The 22,139-nt window shown below is 46.7% G+C and overlaps 1 protein-coding gene across 1 annotated transcript in view; it reads left to right on the forward strand.

Moving 5' to 3' along the window:
• Positions 1-1,984: 1,984 nt before the first annotated feature.
• Positions 1,985-22,139, forward strand: part of CERKL (CERK like autophagy regulator) — a 162,560-nt gene continuing 142,405 nt past the window's right edge. Inside the window, exon 1 of the mRNA XM_073646798.1 lies at positions 1,985-2,550. Coding sequence (XP_073502899.1) covers positions 2,178-2,550 — 373 coding nt within the window. The 5' untranslated portion in view covers positions 1,985-2,177. The remainder of the gene's footprint in view (positions 2,551-22,139) is intronic.

Genomic DNA, 22,139 nt, shown 5'->3' on the forward strand with positions numbered 1-22,139 from the left:
GCTCCTCTCTCTTCAATGTCCTAAACTCAACTCCCTGCACTAAGCTAAACTAACCCTGCCTCCAGTTCCAGTTGTATGTTTGTGTTTCTATGTGTAACATGCGGTGTGTGTATGTATGTTTGTGTTTCTATGTGTAACATGCAGTGTGTGTATGTACGTTTGTGTTTCTATGTGTAACATGCGGTGTGTGTATGTATGTTTGTGTTTCTATGTGTAACATGCTGTGTGTGTATGTATGTTTGTGTTTCTATGTGTAACATGCGGTGTGTGTATGTATGTTTGTGTTTCTATGTGTAACATGCGGTGTGTGTATGTATGTTTGTGTTTCTATGTGTAACATGCGGTGTGTGTATGTATGTTTGTGTTTCTATGTGTAACATGCGGTGTGTGTATGTACGTTTGTGTTTCTATGTGTAACATGCGGTGTGTGTATGTATGTTTGTGTTTCTATGTGTAACATGCGGTGTGTGTATGTATGTTTGTGTTTCTATGTGTAACATGCGGTGTGTGTATGTATGTTTGTGTTTCTATGTGTAACATGCGGTGTGTGGATGTATATTTGTGTTTCTATGTGTAACATGCGGTGTGTGTATGTATGTTTGTGTTTCTATGTGTAACATGCGGTGTGTGTATGTATGTTTGTGTTTCTATGTGTAACATGCGGTGTGTGTATGTATGTTTGTGTTTCTATGTGTAACATGCGGTGTGTGTATGTACGTTTGTGTTTCTATGTGTAACATGCGGTGTGTGTATGTACGTTTGTGTTTCTATGTGTAACATGCGGTGTGTGGATGTATGTTTGTGTTTCTATGTGTAACATGCGGTGTGTGTATGTATGTTTGTGTTTCTATGTGTAACATGCGGTGTGTGTATGTATGTTTGTGTTTCTATGTGTAACATGCGGTGTGTGTATGTACGTTTGTGTTTCTATGTGTAACATGCGGTGTGTGGATGTATGTTTGTGTTTCTATGTGTAACATGCGGTGTGTGTATGTATGTTTGTGTTTCTATGTGTAACATGCGGTGTGTGTATGTATGTTTGTGTTTCTATGTGTAACATGCGGTGTGTGTATGTATGTTTGTGTTTCTATGTGCAACATGCGGTGTGTGTATGTATGTTTGTGTTTCTATGTGCAACATGCGGTGTGTGTATGTATGTTTGTGTTTCTATGTGTAACATGCGGTGTGTGTATGTATGTTTGTGTTTCTATGTGCAACATGCGGTGTGTGTATGTATGTTTGTGTTTCTATGTGTAACATGCGGTGTGTGTATGTATGTTTGTGTTTCGATGTGTAACATGCGGTGTGTGTATATATGTTTGTGTTTCGATATGTAACATGTAGTTTGTATGTAACATATAATGTCTGTGTAGCATGTTTTGTGTGTAGCATCCATATCTAAAAATACCTAAACTGCAGGTGAGTACTTGTAGCTCTACTATGAGTTTCCTAAGATTCTTGTCACTTTTGTCGTTTTTGCACCAGCCCTGGACAGCTCTGCCAATTTTTTGAAAAGTGGGCAGATCTGAATTGATAGAGGGGCAATGCAGAGTGCCCCCAACAAATTCATCACCAATAAGGCGAAAATAAATTAGGACAGGAATGTACTCTAGTCTCTGACTGGAATACATTTCTTGTGGTGGCACATGGCAGCTAATAGATGCACCAAATTCATAAAGAGGCACACACATCTTGTAGAATTTGCCAAATCTTAGTCCTATGCAACCTGTCATATAAAATGCCAGTTTTTATGAATCACGGGTGTATTCTTCGGTGAAGCCCGCCGTACGATGATGACAGTGATAGAACTTCTGTTATTGTTATCATTGCTCAGCTGCTCTGAGGCACATCGGGTGTTAGTTAGCAGCCTGCAGTAGCAGCGCTGAGGCACGTAAAGTGTTAATCAGCTAGCAGGTAAGGTTGCTGCACGGAGGCGCTTTTAGTGTTAATCGGTAAGCCGGCAGCATTGCTGCACTGAGGCACACTACATGTTAATTCTATCTCTCCTCCCAGGGAGGTCATGTGAGGGATAACTGCCTTTGTGGAGTTACAATCTGTACATCATGATTAAGGACGCCATCAGCATTTGAAACACGTAGATATTTTGTGCTACCACAACACTGATGTAACTTTTTGGACTGTCAGGTGATCCTGAGAGCTGGACTGTTCACCTTTATATGCACCTGTCACCCCAGCTCTGCTGCTCCACAGGTGACAGGATGGGGGAGAACCTGCGCCTTCCCGGTCTCTACCGGCGAGTCAGCGCTTGGAGCGATAACGGTGAGGAGAACGCAGCCTGTAAGCGCCCTGCCTCTGTGCCCTGGCAGCAAAGTGACCGCTGTGATGAGTGGAGTTCTGGCAGTGACCGATCCGGAGCCCGGGGTGACTCAGACGAGCGATCCCTGGGAGAATACAGCGCCCGGTTATCCCGGGACAGCGGGCGACAAGCTCCTCTGCTGCGCGGCATATTTGAGATTGAGAAGACAAGCTGTGACGTTTCTCTGACTTCAAGTCACCTCCTCTGGTGTCCCATCCTTCCCGAGAACCCTGGTGAGTAGTCACATGTGCGTGCCCAACCAGAGCAGTTTACTGTAACCTGGCGGAACATTAAAGAGGTATTTCCATCTCCAAGATCCTATCCCAATATGTAGTAGGTGTAATAATAATAAAAATATTAGCATATACCTCCAATTAGAAATACAGTTCTTCTGATAAGCTAAGTCGCAGGGCATTTCAGAAGCCATGGTTACGTACATTTATATAGTGACAGTTAGTTAGTTGTTAGTGGTCGTAACCATGGATACCTAAGCTACAGCAATCCCTGCACATGGGTAAATTGACATAGCTAATCAGAAGAATTATACAACATTTCTAATTGGAGATATTTGCTAATATTATTATTATTATTACACCGACTGCATATTGGGATAGGATCTTGGAGATGGTAGTACCCCTTTAACTTCCAGCATGTCCTAACCACTTCATGTTGTGATAGCATGCTAGGAGTTTATTATAGCGACATATAATTTAATTGAGTTGTTCACTATTGGTCAACCCTTTATTAATTGTCCCACTATGCTGTATATATTAAAAAAATTATACTTACCTCCTGGTCTACCACCACTCCCACACTCTAAGCACTGTGTCCCCCGACGGTCTCATAACATAAACAATGTCACTTGACAGCTGCAGCCAATCAGTTGTTACTGATTGACTGCAGCCTTCACTATTACACCCGAGTGGACGAAATGTGAGGCCCTCCCTGAGAAATGGGTTTACTCGGAGCCGGGTCGTTGTAGGGGTAGCGGGGGAGGCAGTCGTGGCCTGGACCCGGTCCGTGCCCAGGGCGGTCACATAAAAGGGATATAATGGGCTTGCAAGTAAGAGTGGTATTTTAACTACGCCACCTGTAGTTTCCGGTGAAGGACACCGGCGCTGCTTCAGTCCACTGAGGCTGGTGTTACCGGCAGCTAAGATGGGACGGCTCCCCACAGGCGGAGCAGGCCTCAGGGCAGTGTGAGGAAGGAATGGTGGGTGCAGTGCCGCGCAGGAAATAACAGGCTGAAGCGGGGTGTGAAGTCATCCAGGGTTTTTACTCACATTCAGATGAACTTTAGCCGCAAAGCTTCCCTCTGCTACACACGGCGTACTGCGGCCACCGGGAAGGGGGTTCAGCACTTTCCAGGTAGATCAGGAGCGCCCGTCGAGACCCCGCTGGTGTGTGTTCCTCTCCTTGATAGGTTCTCCCGCTAAGTCTTCTCTTGACTGTATGTGTGGTATGAACGTATTGTAAAGCCGGGTCCCACTGGATAAACGCAGTATAAGAGGTACAGGTGGCGTAGGCCGCTCCGTCCGTATCCCCCTGGGATCCACTAAGCCTCCGGGCTTTTCCGACTGAGATGTGAAGTAACAAAGTCAGATATCGGGGGCCGGTCACCCCTCTTGCAGCCGGAATCCCTCTGACCAGGCCAGAGTAAAGAATACAGGTGGCGTAGGCCGCTCCGTCCGTATCCCCTGGGATCCTTTTGCCTGTGGAGCCTATCTCCTCCGCTCCCTTCCAGGCCTTCTTAGGTCAGGACCTTGACCGGGTAGAGACAGTGGTTAACTCTGACCCGCTCCTCGTCTCAAGGCCAGAGAACGAGGACCGTGTATCTTCAGTCGGATGAGGCTTTTGATGGGCTCTGGCAAACTACCGTAATCAGAGACGAAGACCGCAATCAAAGACGAAGATCACAATCAAAGACCTTGAACTCAAGATGGCCGTAGGTTAAATATGAATCTAAAAGTGTTTCCTAAAAGTGTGTCCTCCACCCTCACCCACTACATGGTTCCCCTTATCTTTGGTTCCCCCCCATCTCCTCTATCCCGGGCCGGGGCAGCACCCTGGTGCATTTAGGCCCCCTTCAGGACAGGAGTGGTGTAGTGTTGAATGGTGAAGTGGTGTCCTGAGAGATGCTCCATCCTTACCTGGAAGAGGAGATACCACACCTCGGCCTGAGGTGCAGTACCCCTGTGGCAACTGAACCCTCAGGGGCGCCACAGAAACATAGTTCTTCCATTCGGAATTAATGCTGCAAGCTGCAGCTGTTCACGTGACTTTGCTTATGAACAAAACAAATAGCCATGGTACCGCCCACATGAAAGAGCATCTGCCAATTAATCATTAGAAGTTTTTGGATTTTTTTTTTCTTATTTCTTGTTGCTGGGAAAAGCTGACTGACAGACAAATTTATTGTCACAAAGAATTATTAAAATCTTAGCAAATTCTTCTAGTCATGTATTAGTGCCAAAGGCAGTAATGTATCACTGACTAATGACCCGTACAGGAGTCTGGAAGCTGTGATGTGGCACCACAGACTGGCATTCAGCTTTCCCATAAACACATACAGCTAAGAATTTGAGAAGTTGTAGCAGTTTAACCGGTTAAACCAGTAGGTGTTTAGAAGTTCACTATACAGCCATGGCCAAAAGTTTTGGGACTGACACAGCTGCTTCAGTGTTTTTATACCTTTTAGGCCCCGGCCCCACTATCAGTATTTGGTCAGTATTCGGTCAGTACTTTTTCTCAGGAGTGGGAGCCAAAACCAGATGAGGAACAATCAGAGAAAAGGTATAATAGAAACAAGTCACCAATTCTGCATTTATCACCCACTCCTGGTTTTGTCTCCCACTCCTGAGAAAAAATACTGACCGAATACTGACCAAATACTGATAGTGGGGCCGTGGCCTTAGTCTGATGTCTCTATGGTTACAGAAGTACAATTATAAACATTTCATAAGTTTTTAAACTTTTTCTGACAAATACATCATGTTTATGCAAAGACTCAATATTAACAGTGTTGACCCTTATTTTTCTAGACTTCTGCCCTTCACCCTTACATACTGGATATCAGCTTTTAGACCAAATTCTCATTACAATACATTCTTTTCTAATCACTCAGTGCTTGGAGTTTATCACAATTTCTGTGCTATTTTTTTTTGTCCACCTGCTTTTTTGAGGATTAACCACAGGTTCTCAAATATGATTAATAATCTGGGGAGTTTCCTGACCATGAATCAAAAATTTAATTGTTTTGCTCACTGATCCACTTAGTTGTCACTTTTGCCTTGTGACGTGGTCTCTATCATGCTGGAAAAAGTATTGTTCATCATCACCAAATTGCTCCTGGATGGTTGGGAGAGGTTGCTCTTGGAAGATGCTTAGATCCCATCCTTTATTCAAGGCAGTGTATTTGAACAAAATTATGAGTGAGCCTGTAAATAGGTCATGGGATGCAACATGCAGACAAAGACAAGGCAAAAGTAACCAAATGAACTAATTATTTTCCTAACGCGGGTATAGGGGGAGTGTTTTTAACAGAAGGGAAATGGTATGGATCAGAGTATTAACAGTATACAATGTTGTTATCAAGCACACTATAAAGCTTATAGCATGCTCTCTATGCTATCTGACTAATCTCTGATGATAACAGTATTCACAATCACAAGGGTGTCACTGCAATGCTTCTCCCTTAATTACAGGCCCTAGCGGGGGTCTCCTTTCCTTCCCGCTAGGCCGCAAGTCCGACAAAGTCAAGCAATGCTCTCCAGGCCTTTCTCACACTGGCCGATCCACATCCCGTTTGCTGCACTACCCCAGAAAGAACCCTGTACCGTACGACAGAGCTGGTATTGACGACTCGGGTCACTCGCGCCTCCGGTTCACCTCTGCAGACGTCCACTTCCAGATCAAGGTTTTCACCCGGTCTTCGGTACTTGATCTGCAGCAGTAGTCTATCGGGCCTGGACAAACGAGGGCTAGGTCACGGGTCTTGACTGACCTAGTCTGGTTCGCGGACCTTAACAGGCATGCGTCTGGGCCTCAGGTCTTTGCCAGCGTGGTCTGTTTCACAGCTCTTGACTGGTGTCACCTGGACCTCGCTCAGGGGCACAAAACAACCCGCTGGTTCGGGCCTGCTTGCATGCTCTCGTGTCCCTCTCTTTGTGCGTCCTGGTCGTCTCACTGGTTGGCCTCAAATCCCTTCCCGCCTTGCTACTCTGGCTTCTTATATTGGGGAACTGAGTCACAAAGGTCACCTCACCCGGTGCTCCATCTAGACTCGTCCTTCCTAAAACTCTTCCTTTTCCTGTTGGCTCCGCAGGCTTCTGCTTGGGCAGCACGTGGCAGTCTTCGAACACAAATGCCGCACAGCACCAGGGAATCTCATCTTCTATGACGCACCCTCTTTCAAGCCCACTCCCTTAGATAAAAACCAACTCCACACATGAATGGTCTCAGAGAGCTTTACTTTTGCCATGGCACAGGGCTCATGGCAGAGCTCACTTTTTCTTCTCCACAACCATTCTTCCAGATATCCCAAATAGTGCGAAATTTTGCCTAAAAGCACTATCATGAATAAGGAATGGTATGTAAACATCCTCCAAGAGCAACTTCCCCCATTGATCAAGGAGTAGTTTCTTTTTGATGGAGCAACATGTCACAAGGAAAATGCATTAACTGAGTGGCTCAGAGAACAAAACATGAACATTTTGGATCCATAGCCCAAAAACGCCCCAAATCTCAAATCCACTGGGGACCTGTGTTAAATCTCCAAAAAGCAGGAGGACCAACAATAACAAAAGTTGTAAGAAACTCAAATTACTGATTAGGAAAGAATATGTTGCCATCAGTCAAGTTTTGTAGTAGAAGCTGATATCCAGCTTCCAGGAGAAAGGGCAGAAGTTTTCAAAAATAAGGGTCAACATTGTAAATATTGAGTCTTTGCATAAACCTGATGTATTTGTCAATAAAAGTTAATAATTGTACTTCAGTAACCATAGAAACTTCTGACTAAAAGGTATAAACAAACAATGAAGCAGCAAACTGTGTGAAAATCAAAATTTGTGCCAGTCTCAAAACTTTTGGCCACAACTGAGAATAGTTCCAAGAATGCAATTTTTTTTAAAGAAGATAACAGCTCACATGTCTCTTTTTCATTTGGATACTCATAGAGAGCAGAGAGCATTCAAATCTCTGACGTCAGTAAGATATGGTCCAAGTATGGACCGTGATTGGCCTATGAGGCTGTTGAGTTTGTGGGAGGAGACCACGCCTGGTCCGGACATCATGGTCTGTACTACGAAAATGTTTCACAGACATCTGAATTCAACCTAAACAGTTTTCATTTACCTTTAAAGACAGTCAGCCAAGTAAAATATGCTGATGAGGTGCAGGCTGCATTTTGGAAGGCAGGATAGATTACAGTGTTATCAAGATTTTATAAATATTTAGTAAAATGTTATGAATTTACATTCTTGCTTTTACCCAATCACTAATGAGTCCGCCCTCTGGACTCCTAGCATCAAAATTAGCACAAAACTTACTTTTATTTACGGGTTTGTCGCAAAAAACAAAAGTTATATCCTATGCATAAGACAGAGCATAATTTACCAATTGCTGGGGATTAGACCCCTGGACCCACAGCAATCCTAAGAATGGGCTGTAGATCCCTGGAATCGGACTTTGCAGAGGTCCACCTTGAATGGAGCAGAGGAGCAATATATGGAGCCACTATTCATTGTCTACAGTACAGTACAACAAAGTCAAGTGCTGCATGGATAGGGGATAACTTAGAGTTATACCGAATATTTTCCAACAAAACTTTACATCCATCTTCTTGGTAAGACTTGTTTTACGAGCGGCCTGCTGCTCAGACATCATATTCATCCCAGGTTCCTTTTAATAGTGTTTCCTGGGAATGATAGTGTATATTTATGATTATGTATGAGACGTGTGGGGTCCAACACCTGGTAATTAGCAGAATGAAGCCCTTGTGCCCTATACTTACAAATTGACTTTTGTAGCCTACAGTAGTGACCACCAGCAGAATGTAAAGTGTGAATGTTCAGTCCGCAGCTCCCAGCAGTGCTCATATGAGATACTAAAGTGCAAAAAACTTGGAATTCAGTATTATAATGTGCTGTTCAATACACGTGTCTACTATACAATGTGAAACATGTGGTAAAGCTTTTTCATAATAGGACCCTATGGACTATGTATTCCATAATATGTCTATAAAGTGGGATATGTTGCGCACCTCCATAAAAGATATATGTTGAGACATTTTTCCAACATTTACATGAAATGGAGACCAGTATCGTGATGAGAACATGGGCCATATAACTACAAGTTAGGATAATATGGTAACCCTGTGATATGGCTTGTATATTGGTAATAGTCTTGCAGGACAAAGGGGACATGCAATATAGAGTTACAAGTGGTTTTGGCTCCCACTCCAGAGAAAAATACTGACCGAATACTGACCAAATACTGATAGTCGGACCGTGGCCTTAGTTTGTTTACTGTTTGTGATATCTGTATTTTGTATGTAACCCCTTCTCATGTACAGCACCATGGAATCAATGGTTCTCTAAAAAGAAATAATAGTAATAATGCTGTTGGGCAAAGGAGCATGTGTGTATAATCTGCCCCAAAATAATCTAAATCATAAATATCCAAATAACATTTAGATGAAGTGTCAGCTTCCATACCATATAGTTCCGAAATAATACAATTCTACAGTGGCAGATAACATTGCCATAAACAGTTGGCATCGGGGATGCAGGTGCCTTGGACCATCAGGGCCAATAGTACCACCTTTACTAATGATGGTGATGCTCGGTTGCACTCCTTAAAGGAGCTGTCCACTACTTTTTACGATTCCCCCAATGTGTTAACCCTGTGATTTTAAGACTTTTTGTAATTACCTTTGGTAGTCTTTATTGCCTGTGGGCGGCGCTATCACTGGCCGCTCACATGCATCACGTCATCCCCAGCTGGGTGTGACATCAGTGACGCGGTCCCCGCGGTGGATGCCAGGCTGTGGGAGGAGTTACCCTGCACGTCACACCCAGCATTCACCGCGCTCTCTCCCTCTCCGCATTCATTGGGAAAGCATGCGGTGGATGCTGGGTGTGACGTACGGGGTAACCCCACCCACAGCCTGGCATTCACCGCGGGGACCGCGTCACTGATGTCACACCTCACTTGATGTGACATCAGCGGGGGGTCACGTGAATAAAGACTACCAAAGGTAATTACAAAAACTCTTATAATCACAGGGTTAATACATTGGGGCAATCTTAAAAAGTAGTGGACAACTTCTTTAAATTAGGGTCACACCAGAATATATTCTCTCATCTGAGAGAATCGAGTCGATTATGCAATTCACATGCTGATCGGAGTTTGATCACAGTGTGATCCAATTCTCTCGGATGAGGAGAAGATGGAAAAAAAATGTCTCCATCTTCTCCATTCTGTCTGTCTGTAAAAAATTGGACTTGACTCAGATGTCACCTGTGTGCAGTCCAATGTTTTCCACGGACTCATTGACTTGCATGGGCTCAAACTCGGCCATGCTGCAAATGTTTCTTCGGACTGTCTCGGTCCGAGTAAAACGTCAGACATGTGCATGGCCCCATAGAATAACATTGGTCCGAGTGTGATCCAATGTGTTGTCGGATCGCACTTAGACACAAAATACGGTCATGTCTACGAGCCTTTAGGGCCAGACCTCTTGGAAGTATATTAGACAGTGTCTTATATATAAACATACTACCAGTATATATTGGTGAATTCAAGATTGTTCTTGTCTCTGTGATTCTGAATCTTAACCATTGGAACATCTATGACTAGGATTGGTGGCAGACAAAGTCAAGTTTCTTTCTGTAAGGACACTTGAACTAACAAGGAGGACAATTGTCCTGTACGTCGCTGGTCACAACATTACTGATGCAGGTCAGAGAGGTGGATCTCTCGTGAACACAATGTAGGGCTATAGCTGTATTGATATCCCTAAAGCTGTACACACAGCATTGTGGCTATCAGGTATCCATTGAAATGGAAAAAGAAGAATTTCTCAGGCTTCCTAGAAGACAATGATGCCTTTTATTGGAAGCTCCGGTGTTGACGTTATAGTTCAGGTCTACAACAACCAAAGTATAGCCTGAAGTGACTAGGGTCCACCATATGAACACATGCATTTAAAGGAAAAAGACAAAAAAGCGGTGCTCCATAGAGAGAAGATTTTGAGCAAAGTAACAATGAGAGTAATCGGCAGTGCTCATCTTGGTAACATGGACACATGTGTAGCACCCTGAGGATTCGGCTGCTACAGGGGTATTGCACCTCAACCCAGAGGTGTGGTATTCCACTCCCGGGTAAGGATGGAGTGTGGAACTGAGCTCTGAAAGCTGCATGCACTACACACATCCCATTTCCGAGGAGCAGACCAACGGTACTCCCACTTAGAAATGTGCAGGTACGACCGAGTCTGTTCCTGGCTGGAGTGGGAGGGGGGTGGTACATCCCAGTAGTGTAGGGGCAGATAGGGGGAGCAGCCTGGGTAAAGTTAGGAGCTCATTGGGTGCTGGTCACCTGAGCTCACACATAGAGGGAGTATTTAAGGTGGGCACCATCTAAGATCAGGGTCAGTCTGTGAGAAGTCAGAGGAAGAGAGCAGAGCAGCCCCAGAGCAAGAGTGAGAGAAGAGAGAAAGAGAGACCCAGAGGGGGAAACAAAAAGGAACTCTGAGAACCCATATACAAACCTAGGGTGAAGAGTTGGCAATAGGGATCCCAAACTGGTGGGGGCTAAAGCACACCTCAGCCAGAGACCGGAGGCCGTGGGCAGGATCTGCCACGGCCACCCACTAAATCCACCCTGAAGGCAAACCACGTGTAGGGTCAGGGAACCCAAGGCCAAGGGTCTCCCAACAGAAGGCCCGAGGGAGCTGGACCTAGGTGGATCCCTGGTGGGGACGGCCAGAAGAAAGGACAAGAAGGAGGGCTCAGGGACACGCTCCGGACTTGCTTGGGGGTTGGCTGAATCCAGGACCTGGTGGACGCAGCACGGCTCGGGTGGTCACTCAAGGCCGGAGTGACCGGAATATCTGCAGTAAGTAAACACCCTGAACTGCACAACCCGACTCTGTCTTTAATTATCATCTACGCTGCACCACCACAACCCCCATCCTCTGCACCTGACCCCCTGAGGCCATACCCCTCCCGTTGGGGGTTATACTATCTAAAGCTGCATCAACACCATCAGCCTCAGCGGACCCTGCTGCAGCGGCGGCCGTAGTGACCGCAATCCAACGGGTGGCGTAGTCGACATAACGAACTTTGTAACATCTGTAGGACTGCCACATACTCTGAGCTTGACACCCTGGGCACGGACCGGGTCACAGCCACTCGGAGACTACAACCCCCATCTGATCCGGCTCCGGGTATTCCCCTAAAGAATATGGCCCAGGGGGCGCGTCACATGTATCCCAACTGGCAGCTGCTCCTCTGTGTGCTGGTTATGCATTAGTAGTGTTTAAAGGGAACGCAAGGAACCACCGGATGCTGCAGGATAGGAAGATCGCTCATAGGTAGATAAATAGTCACTTTATTGAGGTGCCAAGTTACTGTACCAAATAGATGCCTTCATCAGGCCATGTAATTAAAGGGGGTTACAAGCACACGCCTATATATGAGTTACACAAACACACACCATCACACAAAAATATATACATGCATCTCTTGGCAGAAAAATTCTGCGTAAAAAATGTATGTTTTTCCCACGTTTTTTACATGCGTTTTTGTTGGGAATTTTTCCCAATTTGTTAGTATGGGTGAAATCTGTGGCAAAAACACTGAAAGAATTGACATGCTGCAGATGTGAACCTGCTGCAAATCTGCAAGGAAAGAGTAAACAACGTGTGTGAGACTTCAGGGATCTCATTCACTTTGCGGGGACCAGAAAATGTGCATGTTTTGTAACATTTTTTAAAAGCTATCTTACAGCCCAGCGCTCCCCTGTATGGGGGAGATGACTGTCGGCTAAATGATAGTTTGGCTGTCAGCTATCTAAGGTGTACGGCCAGCCATAGAGAGAAGAAAGGCCAACAAACAAGTGTGGGAATGTAGTGAAGGAGCTGATTGCTGACCAGTGTGTGCAAAGAACAAAAGCCAGGAAACAAAACGGCCTGCACAATGGAGGGTTGCTATGGCGATGAGGACGCTCGAGCGCAGCCAGCATAAGACGCAGAAAGAGAGGAAACTAGACGGCGTCCTCACATGGGAGGGTTGCTATGGTGATGACAACGCTGGAGCACAGCCAGCGGGAGTCAGAGATGAGGGGCACCTGTATACACCAATAGCAGAGAAGGTGGAAGTGTCAGAGACAGAAACAGAAGGAAGGAGAGAAGAGTGACAGGGAGCAAGATCAGAGCAATGGGAGATAGAAAAGAGGTGGGGTGATGGAAAGGTGACAGTGTGGTAATGTGTGCGTCATCCCTTGTAGTGGTATACATATCCATAGACACAATTTTTTAATCTTTGTCCATTTATACTAATATTTATTGAATATGAATCTCCATCTGTCTCTATTAATCCTTTCCGACATGTAAATTACATATATATCACGCGTCAGATGAGAGTGTATGAAGCGATCACACGTGTTGAGACCACTCCACATAAGGCAGGTGCCAACAGTTTTATACAGCCAGCAGCTAACAGCAGCGACTGAGGCTAACTCCAGTTGCTGCTGGTTAACCACTTAAAGGTAACTGTGAAACCTTGACAGCAATATTTAAGTGGAATATGTCACCAGGTTTTCAGCACCTAATCTGGGAGCAAAATAATGTAGAGACAGAGACCCTGATTCAAGCGATGTGTCACTTGTTGGGCTGCTTGCTGTAGTTTTGATAAAACCATGGTTTTATCAGCAGGAGATTATCACTAGAGGACTAGTAAACCTTCTGCCATGTAGTGCTCTATATTCATGACCTCAGTATAATCCCGCCTCCAACACTGATTGGTGGCTTTCTACCTATGCACAGTGTACACAGAAAGCTGCCAATCAGTGGTGCGGAGGGGGTTATACAGAGCTCAGCATTAAGAGAACTGCAAGATATGCAGCAGAGAAAACTGTAATTTTATCAAAATGATAGCAAGCAGCCCAGTAAGTGACACATCGCTGGAATCAGAGTCTGTGCCCCTACATTCTATTCTCAGATTGGATGCCACTGTAGCCAGGGGCCTACTCAAACTGTGGTCCTTTTAAGTTGAGCTATCTGGAAAGGAAAGGATTAAAACAGCCTAATAATTAATGAGGTTAACAAGCTCAGTTACATATACAGTACCGCCCTGCAGGGTCGGGTATTCTTTAACTCAATCACTTCTAGAGTTCACAGAATTGAGAAACCAGAGTACTGAAGGCACTGACTATGTTTGTGCCCCTCAGGCTAGACTTTATAGGAGGCAATGAATTATTCTCCTATGAGACCATAACTTGCAATACTTCACTCTTCATAGAAGACCACGATTTGCCGTTTTTTAAAAATAATCAGACCAGTACCTGCATTCATTCCCATATCTCATAGTTACCATATTTCCACCTTTCCATCACCCCATATCCTTTCTACAACTCTTTTCTATCTCTGATTGCTCTGATCTTGCTCTTTATCACTCTTTTTCCCTCTGTTCCTGCCTCTGCCCCTGCCGCTGCCCGCTCCACTTTCTTTGCTCTCCTATTGGTGGATACTAGTGATGAGCGAGCACTAAAATGCTCAGGTGCTCGATGCTCGGGTCGAGCAAATTGGAATACTTGGGTGCTCGATCCGAGCAACGAGCCTAATGTAAGTTGTAGCGCCGGCGTCCCTGCCCTCTGCTAGGCAGGGACGCTGTTCCCCTCACCTCTCTGCTCCGTGCCCGGCGTCCTCCTCCCGCTCTGCTGGCAGCGCGCGCTCCTTCCCGGCCACTGTGCTTAGGGCGCGCGCGCGCGCTCTCCCTCCCTCTTAAAGGGACCGCGCGCGCCGTCCTAAGGAGTCCCCGGCCAATGGCCGGAGGACTTCACCATATATAAGGCACCTCCTCCAAAATGGAGGTGCCCGAGCAATGTTGTTGCACTGTTCACTACTCTGCTTCAGCCCTCAGGTCCCGTTGCCAGTTACCTGCCAGATACCTGCCAGATTCCTGCCAGCTTGCTGTCTTATTCCTGCCTGATATTCTGCTACCTGCCTGCTAGCCTGAGGTCCGACGGTCTGCCTTACAACTCCTGTCAGTCTGTCTAAGGACCAGCTTGCCCGCTCACCTGGGAGCGCACATCAGCTACCTGCCTGCTTGCCTGAGGTCCGACGGTCTGCCTTCCAACTCCTGTCAGTCTGTCTATGGACCAGCTTGCCCGCTCACCTGGGAGCGCACATCTGCTACCTGCCTGCTAGCCTACCTGGAGGCTCCACCGTCACGTGCTGTGACCACCTGCCTGTCCAGTGACTCCTGCCCGCTCACCTGGGAGCGCTCATCTGCTGCCTGTCTGCTAGCCTACCTGGAGGCTCTGCCGTCACGTGCTGTGACCACCCGCCTGTCCAGAAACTTCTGCCCGCTCACCTGGGAGCGCTCATCTGCCGCCTGTCTGTTGGTCTTCCTGGAGGCTCCGCCGTCACATGCTGTGACCACCCGTTTATCCAGAGACTCTCGCCTGCTCACCTGGGAGCTCACGTCTACCATCAGCCGCCACAGGTCGTACCAACACTTTACCCAGAGACTGCCCCGGTCACTTGCCGTGACCATCTGCCCGTTCATCCAGAGACTGCCCCGGTCACTTGCCGTGACCATCTGCCCGTTCATCCAGAGACTGCCCCGGTCACTTGCCGTGACCATCTGCCCGTTCATCCAGAGACTGCCCCAGTCACTTGCCGTGATCTCCTGCCCGTTCTTCCAGAGACTGTCCCGGTCACCTGCTGTGACTGCCTGCCTGGTCGCCACCCGCTCCCTTACAAGGACCGCCCCCTTGTATAGTAGCTCAGAGGTTCCGCCTCCCAGACGCGTTATATAAGTCTATGGGAAACTCAAGCATTTTTCAGGTGGCTTCCCCCGGCGGTCTGCAGAGGGCCTAAAAATTGCCCATATCGATGGGAACAGTGCTCAACTGAGATGGAAACAGCATGGGGAAGACCCCTGGTAGCATTTCTGACTCCCAGATCACTGCTGTCAACAACGTTGTCAGAGGTATTACGCCACTTTTACGGACTCACAATAAAAGAAGCAAAAACGAAATCAAAATGTATTTTCCTGGGAAATATGTTAAGGAACATCCTTTCCAGGGTAATAACTTGTATATAAGGTAAAATAAATAACCAATAACAAAAATGCTCCTCCACGCCTTGGGCTATGTTCACACATAGCGTTTTTGATGTGTTTTTGCACTTTTGCATTGTTTTCAACCGTGACAAATGCATTCACTGGGAAATGTCATTTTAACATTTTACAATCTTATATGGCCATGTGGTGTGTGACACAAAATCAGACACATACTGTTTCATTTATGAAGGAGAGACTCTGAAAGTAACAAAGCCTATTTTTATAGGGCCATCAGGCGGCCTTTACTATTCTTAAAGGGCCTGCAGTCGGCCCTCGCTATTCTTAGAGAGCCATCAGCTGGCTATGCTTTGTTGTTCCCATTACTAAAGAGTGGGTCTCCTATAATGTTATTGCGTATGCAGTGAGTGGCAGGTCTGCCCAAAATTTGGGCACACCCCAATACCCCTTTGAAAATTTGGACGCACCCCAATACCCCTTTGAAGAGACTTAGAGGAGGGCCTCCTGAAAACAATGTTCCCATTATTAGGAAGTGGGTCTCCCATACTGTTTGCCTATGCAGTGAATGCAAGGGCTGACAAAAATTGCCAGTCACTCCAATGCCCCTTGGAAGAGACATGGAGGTCAGAGGGCCTCCTGAAAACAATGTTCCCATTATTAGGAATTGGTTCTCCCATTGTGTTTGCCTATGCAGTGAATGCAAGGGTTTCCAAAAATTTGGAGGCACTCCAATGCCCCTTGGAAGAGACGTAGAGGGCCTCATGAAAAAATGTTCCCATTATTAGGAAGTGGGTCTCCCATAGTGTTGGCCTATGCAGTGAATGCAATGGCTGCCAAAAATTGGGAGGCACTCCAATGCACCTTGGAAAAGATATGGAGGAGGGCCTCATAAAAAAAATGTTCCCATTAGAAAGGAGCGTATCTCCTATATTTGTAATGCCCATGCACTAAGTGTATGGGCCGACAAACATTTACCCCTGGGTGGTATACATGAACATACTGTATAAAAAATTTTTTTTACGGGTATCATAAACACCCTTTAAAAAAATTATGTGGGTGTTGCATTATGGACCACGGTCACTCTGGTGATTTGGTGGAGGATGAGGAGAAGGAAGAGGACTAGAGCAAATAGCCAAAATCATGAAGCGTATACCCATGTGTGGGTGTGAAAAGGTACATGGGAATACACCTCCCAAAAAAAGATACTGTATTTGAGTTTATGTTACGCTGCTATCATTCGGTGGTGTTGAGAAGTCTGGCGCAATCCCTCCCTAGTTCATTTTTATAAAAGTCAGCCTGTCAACATTTTCAGCGGCACTAAAAACCCGCTCTGATAAAACGCTAGAGGCAGGGCAGGCCAGGACCTCCAAGGCGTAGAGAGCCAGTTCACTCCACCTGTCCAGCTTGGATACCCAATAATTATAAGGCACAGAGGAATCACTGAGGACGTTAGTACAGTCGGCAAGGTACTCCATCAGCATCTTCCCAAACTTTGCACTCCTTGTGAGAGTACCCCGCACCTTAGGGCCTGTGCAATGGGAGGGGCTGAGAAAACTCTCCCAAAACTTTGACAGTGTTCCCATGCCTCTGCTGGATTGGAGTTGTGTTTCTCTCGCCTGTACTCCTTGGTTGTCCAATGAACTGTGACCTCTGCCACCAGTGTTTTCAGATGGGATTTTTTTAATAGTTCCGCAACAAGGGCCTTCTGGTACTGGCCCATTTTTGTAGACCTGTCCGCCTCAGGAATAAGAGATAGAAAGTTCTCCTTGTAGCGTGGGTCTAGAAGTGTCACCAACCAGTAATGACTGTCACCCAAAATTTTGAGAATGCGAAGGTCATGGGAAAGGCAGCGTAACATAAACGCAGCCATGCGTGCCAGACTACTAACAGGCAAGACTTCCATGTCCTCACCAAGAAGACGACTGACCTTACTCTCTTCCTCCTCCCTGTCCTCTGGCCATTCACGCTGAACAGACCGTATGACAGTTGGGCAGGTAGTACTGTCTATAGCACATGAAACTAGTTCCTGTTCTTCCTCCTCCTCCTCCTCTTCCTCATTGTCACCCAATCCACGTTGGGATGAGATGAGGCTGGGCTGTGTGTAATCACCCTGTATGGTTCCTTGCTCCATCTCATCGTGCTCCTCCTGCAAAGCATCCGCTTTGATTGTGAGCAGAGAGCGTTTCAGAAGACAGAGAAGCGGGATGGTGACGCTAATTATGGCATCATCGCCGCTCACCATCTTGGTGGAGTCCTCAAAGTTTTGGAGGATGGTACAGATGTCTGACATCCATGTCCACTCCTGAGGTCTTATGTGTGGAGTCTGAACTGAATACTGATGGCCTTGTTGATTCTGGTAGTCAACAACTGCCCTCTTCTCACAAATCCTTCCCAGCATTTGCAGTGTAGCGTTCCAACGCGTGCGGACATCACACACCAGTCTGTGAGCCGGAAGCTGTAAACACTGCTGAAGCACGGCAAGGGCGGCGGAAGCTGTAGCTGACTTTCTAAAATGGGCACACAGGCGGCGTACTTTGACAAGCAGATCCGACAGCTCCGGGTAGGTTTTGAGAAACCGCTGAACCACAAGGTTAAGCACATGGGCCAGGCATGGTACATGTGTGAGCTCGCCTCACCTCAGAGCCGCCACCAGGTTCCGTCCATTGTCACACACGACCATGCCTGGCTGTAGGTTCAGCTGTGTCAGCCACAGATCTGCCTGCTCTTTGAGAGCTGTTCACAACTCTTCAGCATTGTGCAGTTTGTAACCTAAGCATATTAGCTTCAGCACAGCCTGTTGCAGCTTGGCTGAGGCAGTGCTGCAGTGCTTCCAGCTTGTGACTGATGTGGTCATTTTGGAGATGGAGGCTGAAGAGGAGGAGGAGGCTGAGGAGGATGAGGTGCAGGAGCTGTAGACTGTGGGGGCAACCCTGATTGACCTAGGGCCCACAATCCTTGGTGTCGGGAAGATGAGTTCCGTCCCAAGGTCCGACTGGGTCCTGGCTTCCACTATGTTAGCCCAGTGTGCCATCAGCGAAATGTACCGTCCCTGCCCACAAGCACTTGTCCACGTGTCCATGGTTAGGTGGACTTTCCCAGTAACTGCATTGTTGAGGGCACAGCTAATGTTGTGGGACACGTGCTTGTGTAATGCGGAGACGGCACACCGGGAGAAATAGTGGTGGCTGGGGACCGAGTACCGAGGGACGGCTGCCACCATCAGGTTGCGGAAAGCTAAAGTCTCCAAAAGCCTAAAAGGTAACATTCGCAAGCAATCGCAAAATGTGGGAATTTAGTAGTGTGGCCTGTGGGATGTTGGCTGCGTATTTGCGCTTGCGTTCCATGGACTGGAGTATGGACAACTGAATGCTGTGCTGGGACAAGGACGTGCATGCTGATGGTGCTAGTTGAGAGTGTGCAACGACAGGTGCAGGGCACTATGGACTGTGGATTGGCGTGCACGCACAACAGCAGAAGAAGCAGTGGTGTCACCCACAGACACTGTTCCTGGACTCTGGTGTTCGGCCCACACGGTCGGGTGTTTTGCTGCCTTGTGCCTGATCATGCTGGTGGTGGTCAGGCTGGTGGTGCAAATGGCCTTTTTGGGGTTATCGGCAGAGTCTTTAAAAAACAACCAGACTCGGGAAGATCTAACAGTTGTACTGGCAACTTCCGTCGTGTTGGTGTTATGGGGAACGGTTGCTCGCCTTCTTTCTGCGGCCACCACACTGCTTCTTCCTGCCTGTTGGGGTGCTTTGCCTCCCTCCCCCTGTGTGCTGCTGTCCTTGCTCTGCAACTCCTCCTGCCAGGTTGGGTCAGTTACTATATCATCCACCACCTCGTCTTCCACTTCCGCACCCTGGTCCTCCTCCTGACTATCTGGCAATTGTGTCTCATCATCGTCCACCTCTTGTGACATTTTCCCACCGTTGCCTTCGTATGACCGTGGCTGCTCAAATATTTGGGCATCGCTACATGCGATCTCCTCTCGCCCTGCTTCAAGTGGACCAGGCAAGAGGCCCGAATCTATAAATGGAAAAGTGAACAGCTCTTCGGAGTGTCCAAGTGTGGGATCAGTTGTCTCTGGGCACTCGGCATTGTGGGAGGAAGGAGGATCAGGGTGAGGAATATGCAGTCCAGACTCACGGCTACTGAGACTTGACCGTGTGAAAGACAGGTGGTGGTGGCTAAGTGACTGGAAGCATTATCTGCTATCCAATCAATAACCTTTTGACATTGCTCTGAGTTCAATAGTGGTATTCTGCGGTCCCCTATTAATTGGGACAGGAAGGTCGAGCAAGAAGATGTGGATGTTTTTTGTGGCACAATTTCAGTTTGCCCACGGCCTCTGCATGCACCATCACGTCCAGTTCCCCGTCCCTTGCCACGTGCCTTACTCATTTTAAATGGAGGACAATATCTTCCATGCTCACTACAAATGGCTGAATTTGGAGTGAACTTATATGTGATCCGTGTGACGGACAAACCACAGTTTTAAATAGCTGGCCTGTAGGTAACTATTTTTAACAGCAAACTGGTGTCAATAACTTCGCTGACACACTGAAACAAAATTTTAATGGAGGCCATCATCTCTGACACCTGCTGGCTGTGTTTCAGTGTTGACAGCCCCACAACAACCCTCCCATGTGCAGGAGCTGTCTTGTTTCCTCTCTTTCTCTATTCCCTGCATATACTGATTAGTACACCTGTTCTGTGCCGTAACACTTAGCGCTAGCAGAGAGATTGTACCTATGAGCTGTTATCTTTACAGCAGCGGCAGCAGTGGTTCCTTGTTTTTCCTCTACTTTCGACTGCATCTGGACATATGCAGCATTTTAATGACTGGAGGTCAAATGTACAAAGCAAGGAACTAACACACAGACATAAATGTGAGATAATATCCATGGGCCTCGGATACAAAACTGCTCAAACATTATTTTTTTTTAACATAGTATTTATTACTTATAAATTTTACATAGTTGTGACATGCAGAAGTAGTGCTTTTGCAGAGTGTGACATGCAGAAGTAGTGCTGGTGCTTTAAAAGCATCCAGCAACTAGAGGGGTTAACACAGTCACAGGAGAAGGGGAGTGTTTTAGCAGAGCCCCAGGGGGATTGTGAGGAAGTTGTTTACTGTCTGGCTGGAGCCTAAGATAAAGGTGGTGTGTGTGTTCTATATCTCACAGAAGCGCCCCTGCAAGTGAAACGGATTCAAGTCAGGAGTGAAGCTAAGCACTGGTCAGGTAGAGTTCCTGAACTAGCAGTGCAGAGTATTGTCAGGCATAAAGATAAGGACTGGAAGAAATGGTGCCACAGGGATCATCTCCCTCAGCAAACCCCACCCCCCCTCCATCTCACTGTGCTGTAATGAATGCTGTGTTCATTAATGTGCCTTTGCATTAGAACTGTGCTGTCCTGTACTACTGGGAAGACTGTGAACTGCTGTGCTGCTAAGGAAACTCTACTGTTTGTCATTGGAGCCTGTTGCTCATAAGACTTAACTTGCAATGGCTGTGCGGCTTCTTATTAAATGCTACTGTTCTACAGTTTATGAGGACTCTTGTTAAGTGTGTCTGGTCAGCAAGTGAAACAACCTACGTGTCTGTGCCTGAGGGTCAATACCCCTGTGTGCCTGAGAGAAGCTGCAGTACATGGTCTATGGTCGCCCTGAGTAACGGTCCCCCCTGGATTCCAAAGAATTCATGTAACCTGTCTCACCCCTATCTGAACCTAGTGGCGTGCGTGTAACTTAGTAAATATCAAATCTCATGTTTATAACATTGTACATTTCAATAATTCATAAATACGGCAAAATTATATATAATGTCTATATTCTATAGCTGAAGTAGTAAAAGACCCATTGTTATATGAAAGGAGGATGAACAATCTAAGGCAGGCTTGCACAAAATGCAGCAGATGAATACATTTGAACACTGTCGTTCTGCTACTGGGGCAGAGAAAGCGCTCATCAGCCCCCGCCCTGATGTGCAGGAATGTGATGAGGTCAGCACACCGCTTATGTCATCACACTGCTGGCGGCGCCGGGGCCGAACAGGCAGAGGAGATATCGGGCACTGGTAAGCACTCCATGGAAGAGCCGAAGATGAATTGTCATATTATTTTAGATGAGGGGCCAGGGGAGGGAAGGGTTGTGTTACTAAGGAGGCACATAATGTGACAATTTATTACATTATGGGGCAATTTTGGACATTATGGGCAATTTGGAACATTATGGGGCAATTTGGGACATTATGGGGATATTTATTATAGGGCAATTTGGGATATTATGGAGGAATTGGGGGAGTTGTAAAAGGGGGCATAGTTTAGGAAGGGACAGTGGGGGTGAGGGTCTAAGAGGCAATTTAGGGGAGATATGGAAAGGAGCAGTATAAGGGGGGACATTATGGAGTGGTGTTGTGTGGGGATATTATGTAGGGGAGATATTATATAGAGGAGCAGTGTGGGGGGATATTTTGGAGAGGGGCAGTGATGGGATGTATTATACAGAGCGGCAG

The sequence above is a fragment of the Phyllobates terribilis genome, unplaced genomic scaffold (genome assembly GCF_046119375.1).
Source record: "Phyllobates terribilis strain yellow unplaced genomic scaffold, ASM4611937v1 Scaffold_9__5_contigs__length_417890890, whole genome shotgun sequence".
Classification (NCBI taxonomy): Eukaryota; Metazoa; Chordata; class Amphibia; order Anura; family Dendrobatidae; genus Phyllobates; species Phyllobates terribilis.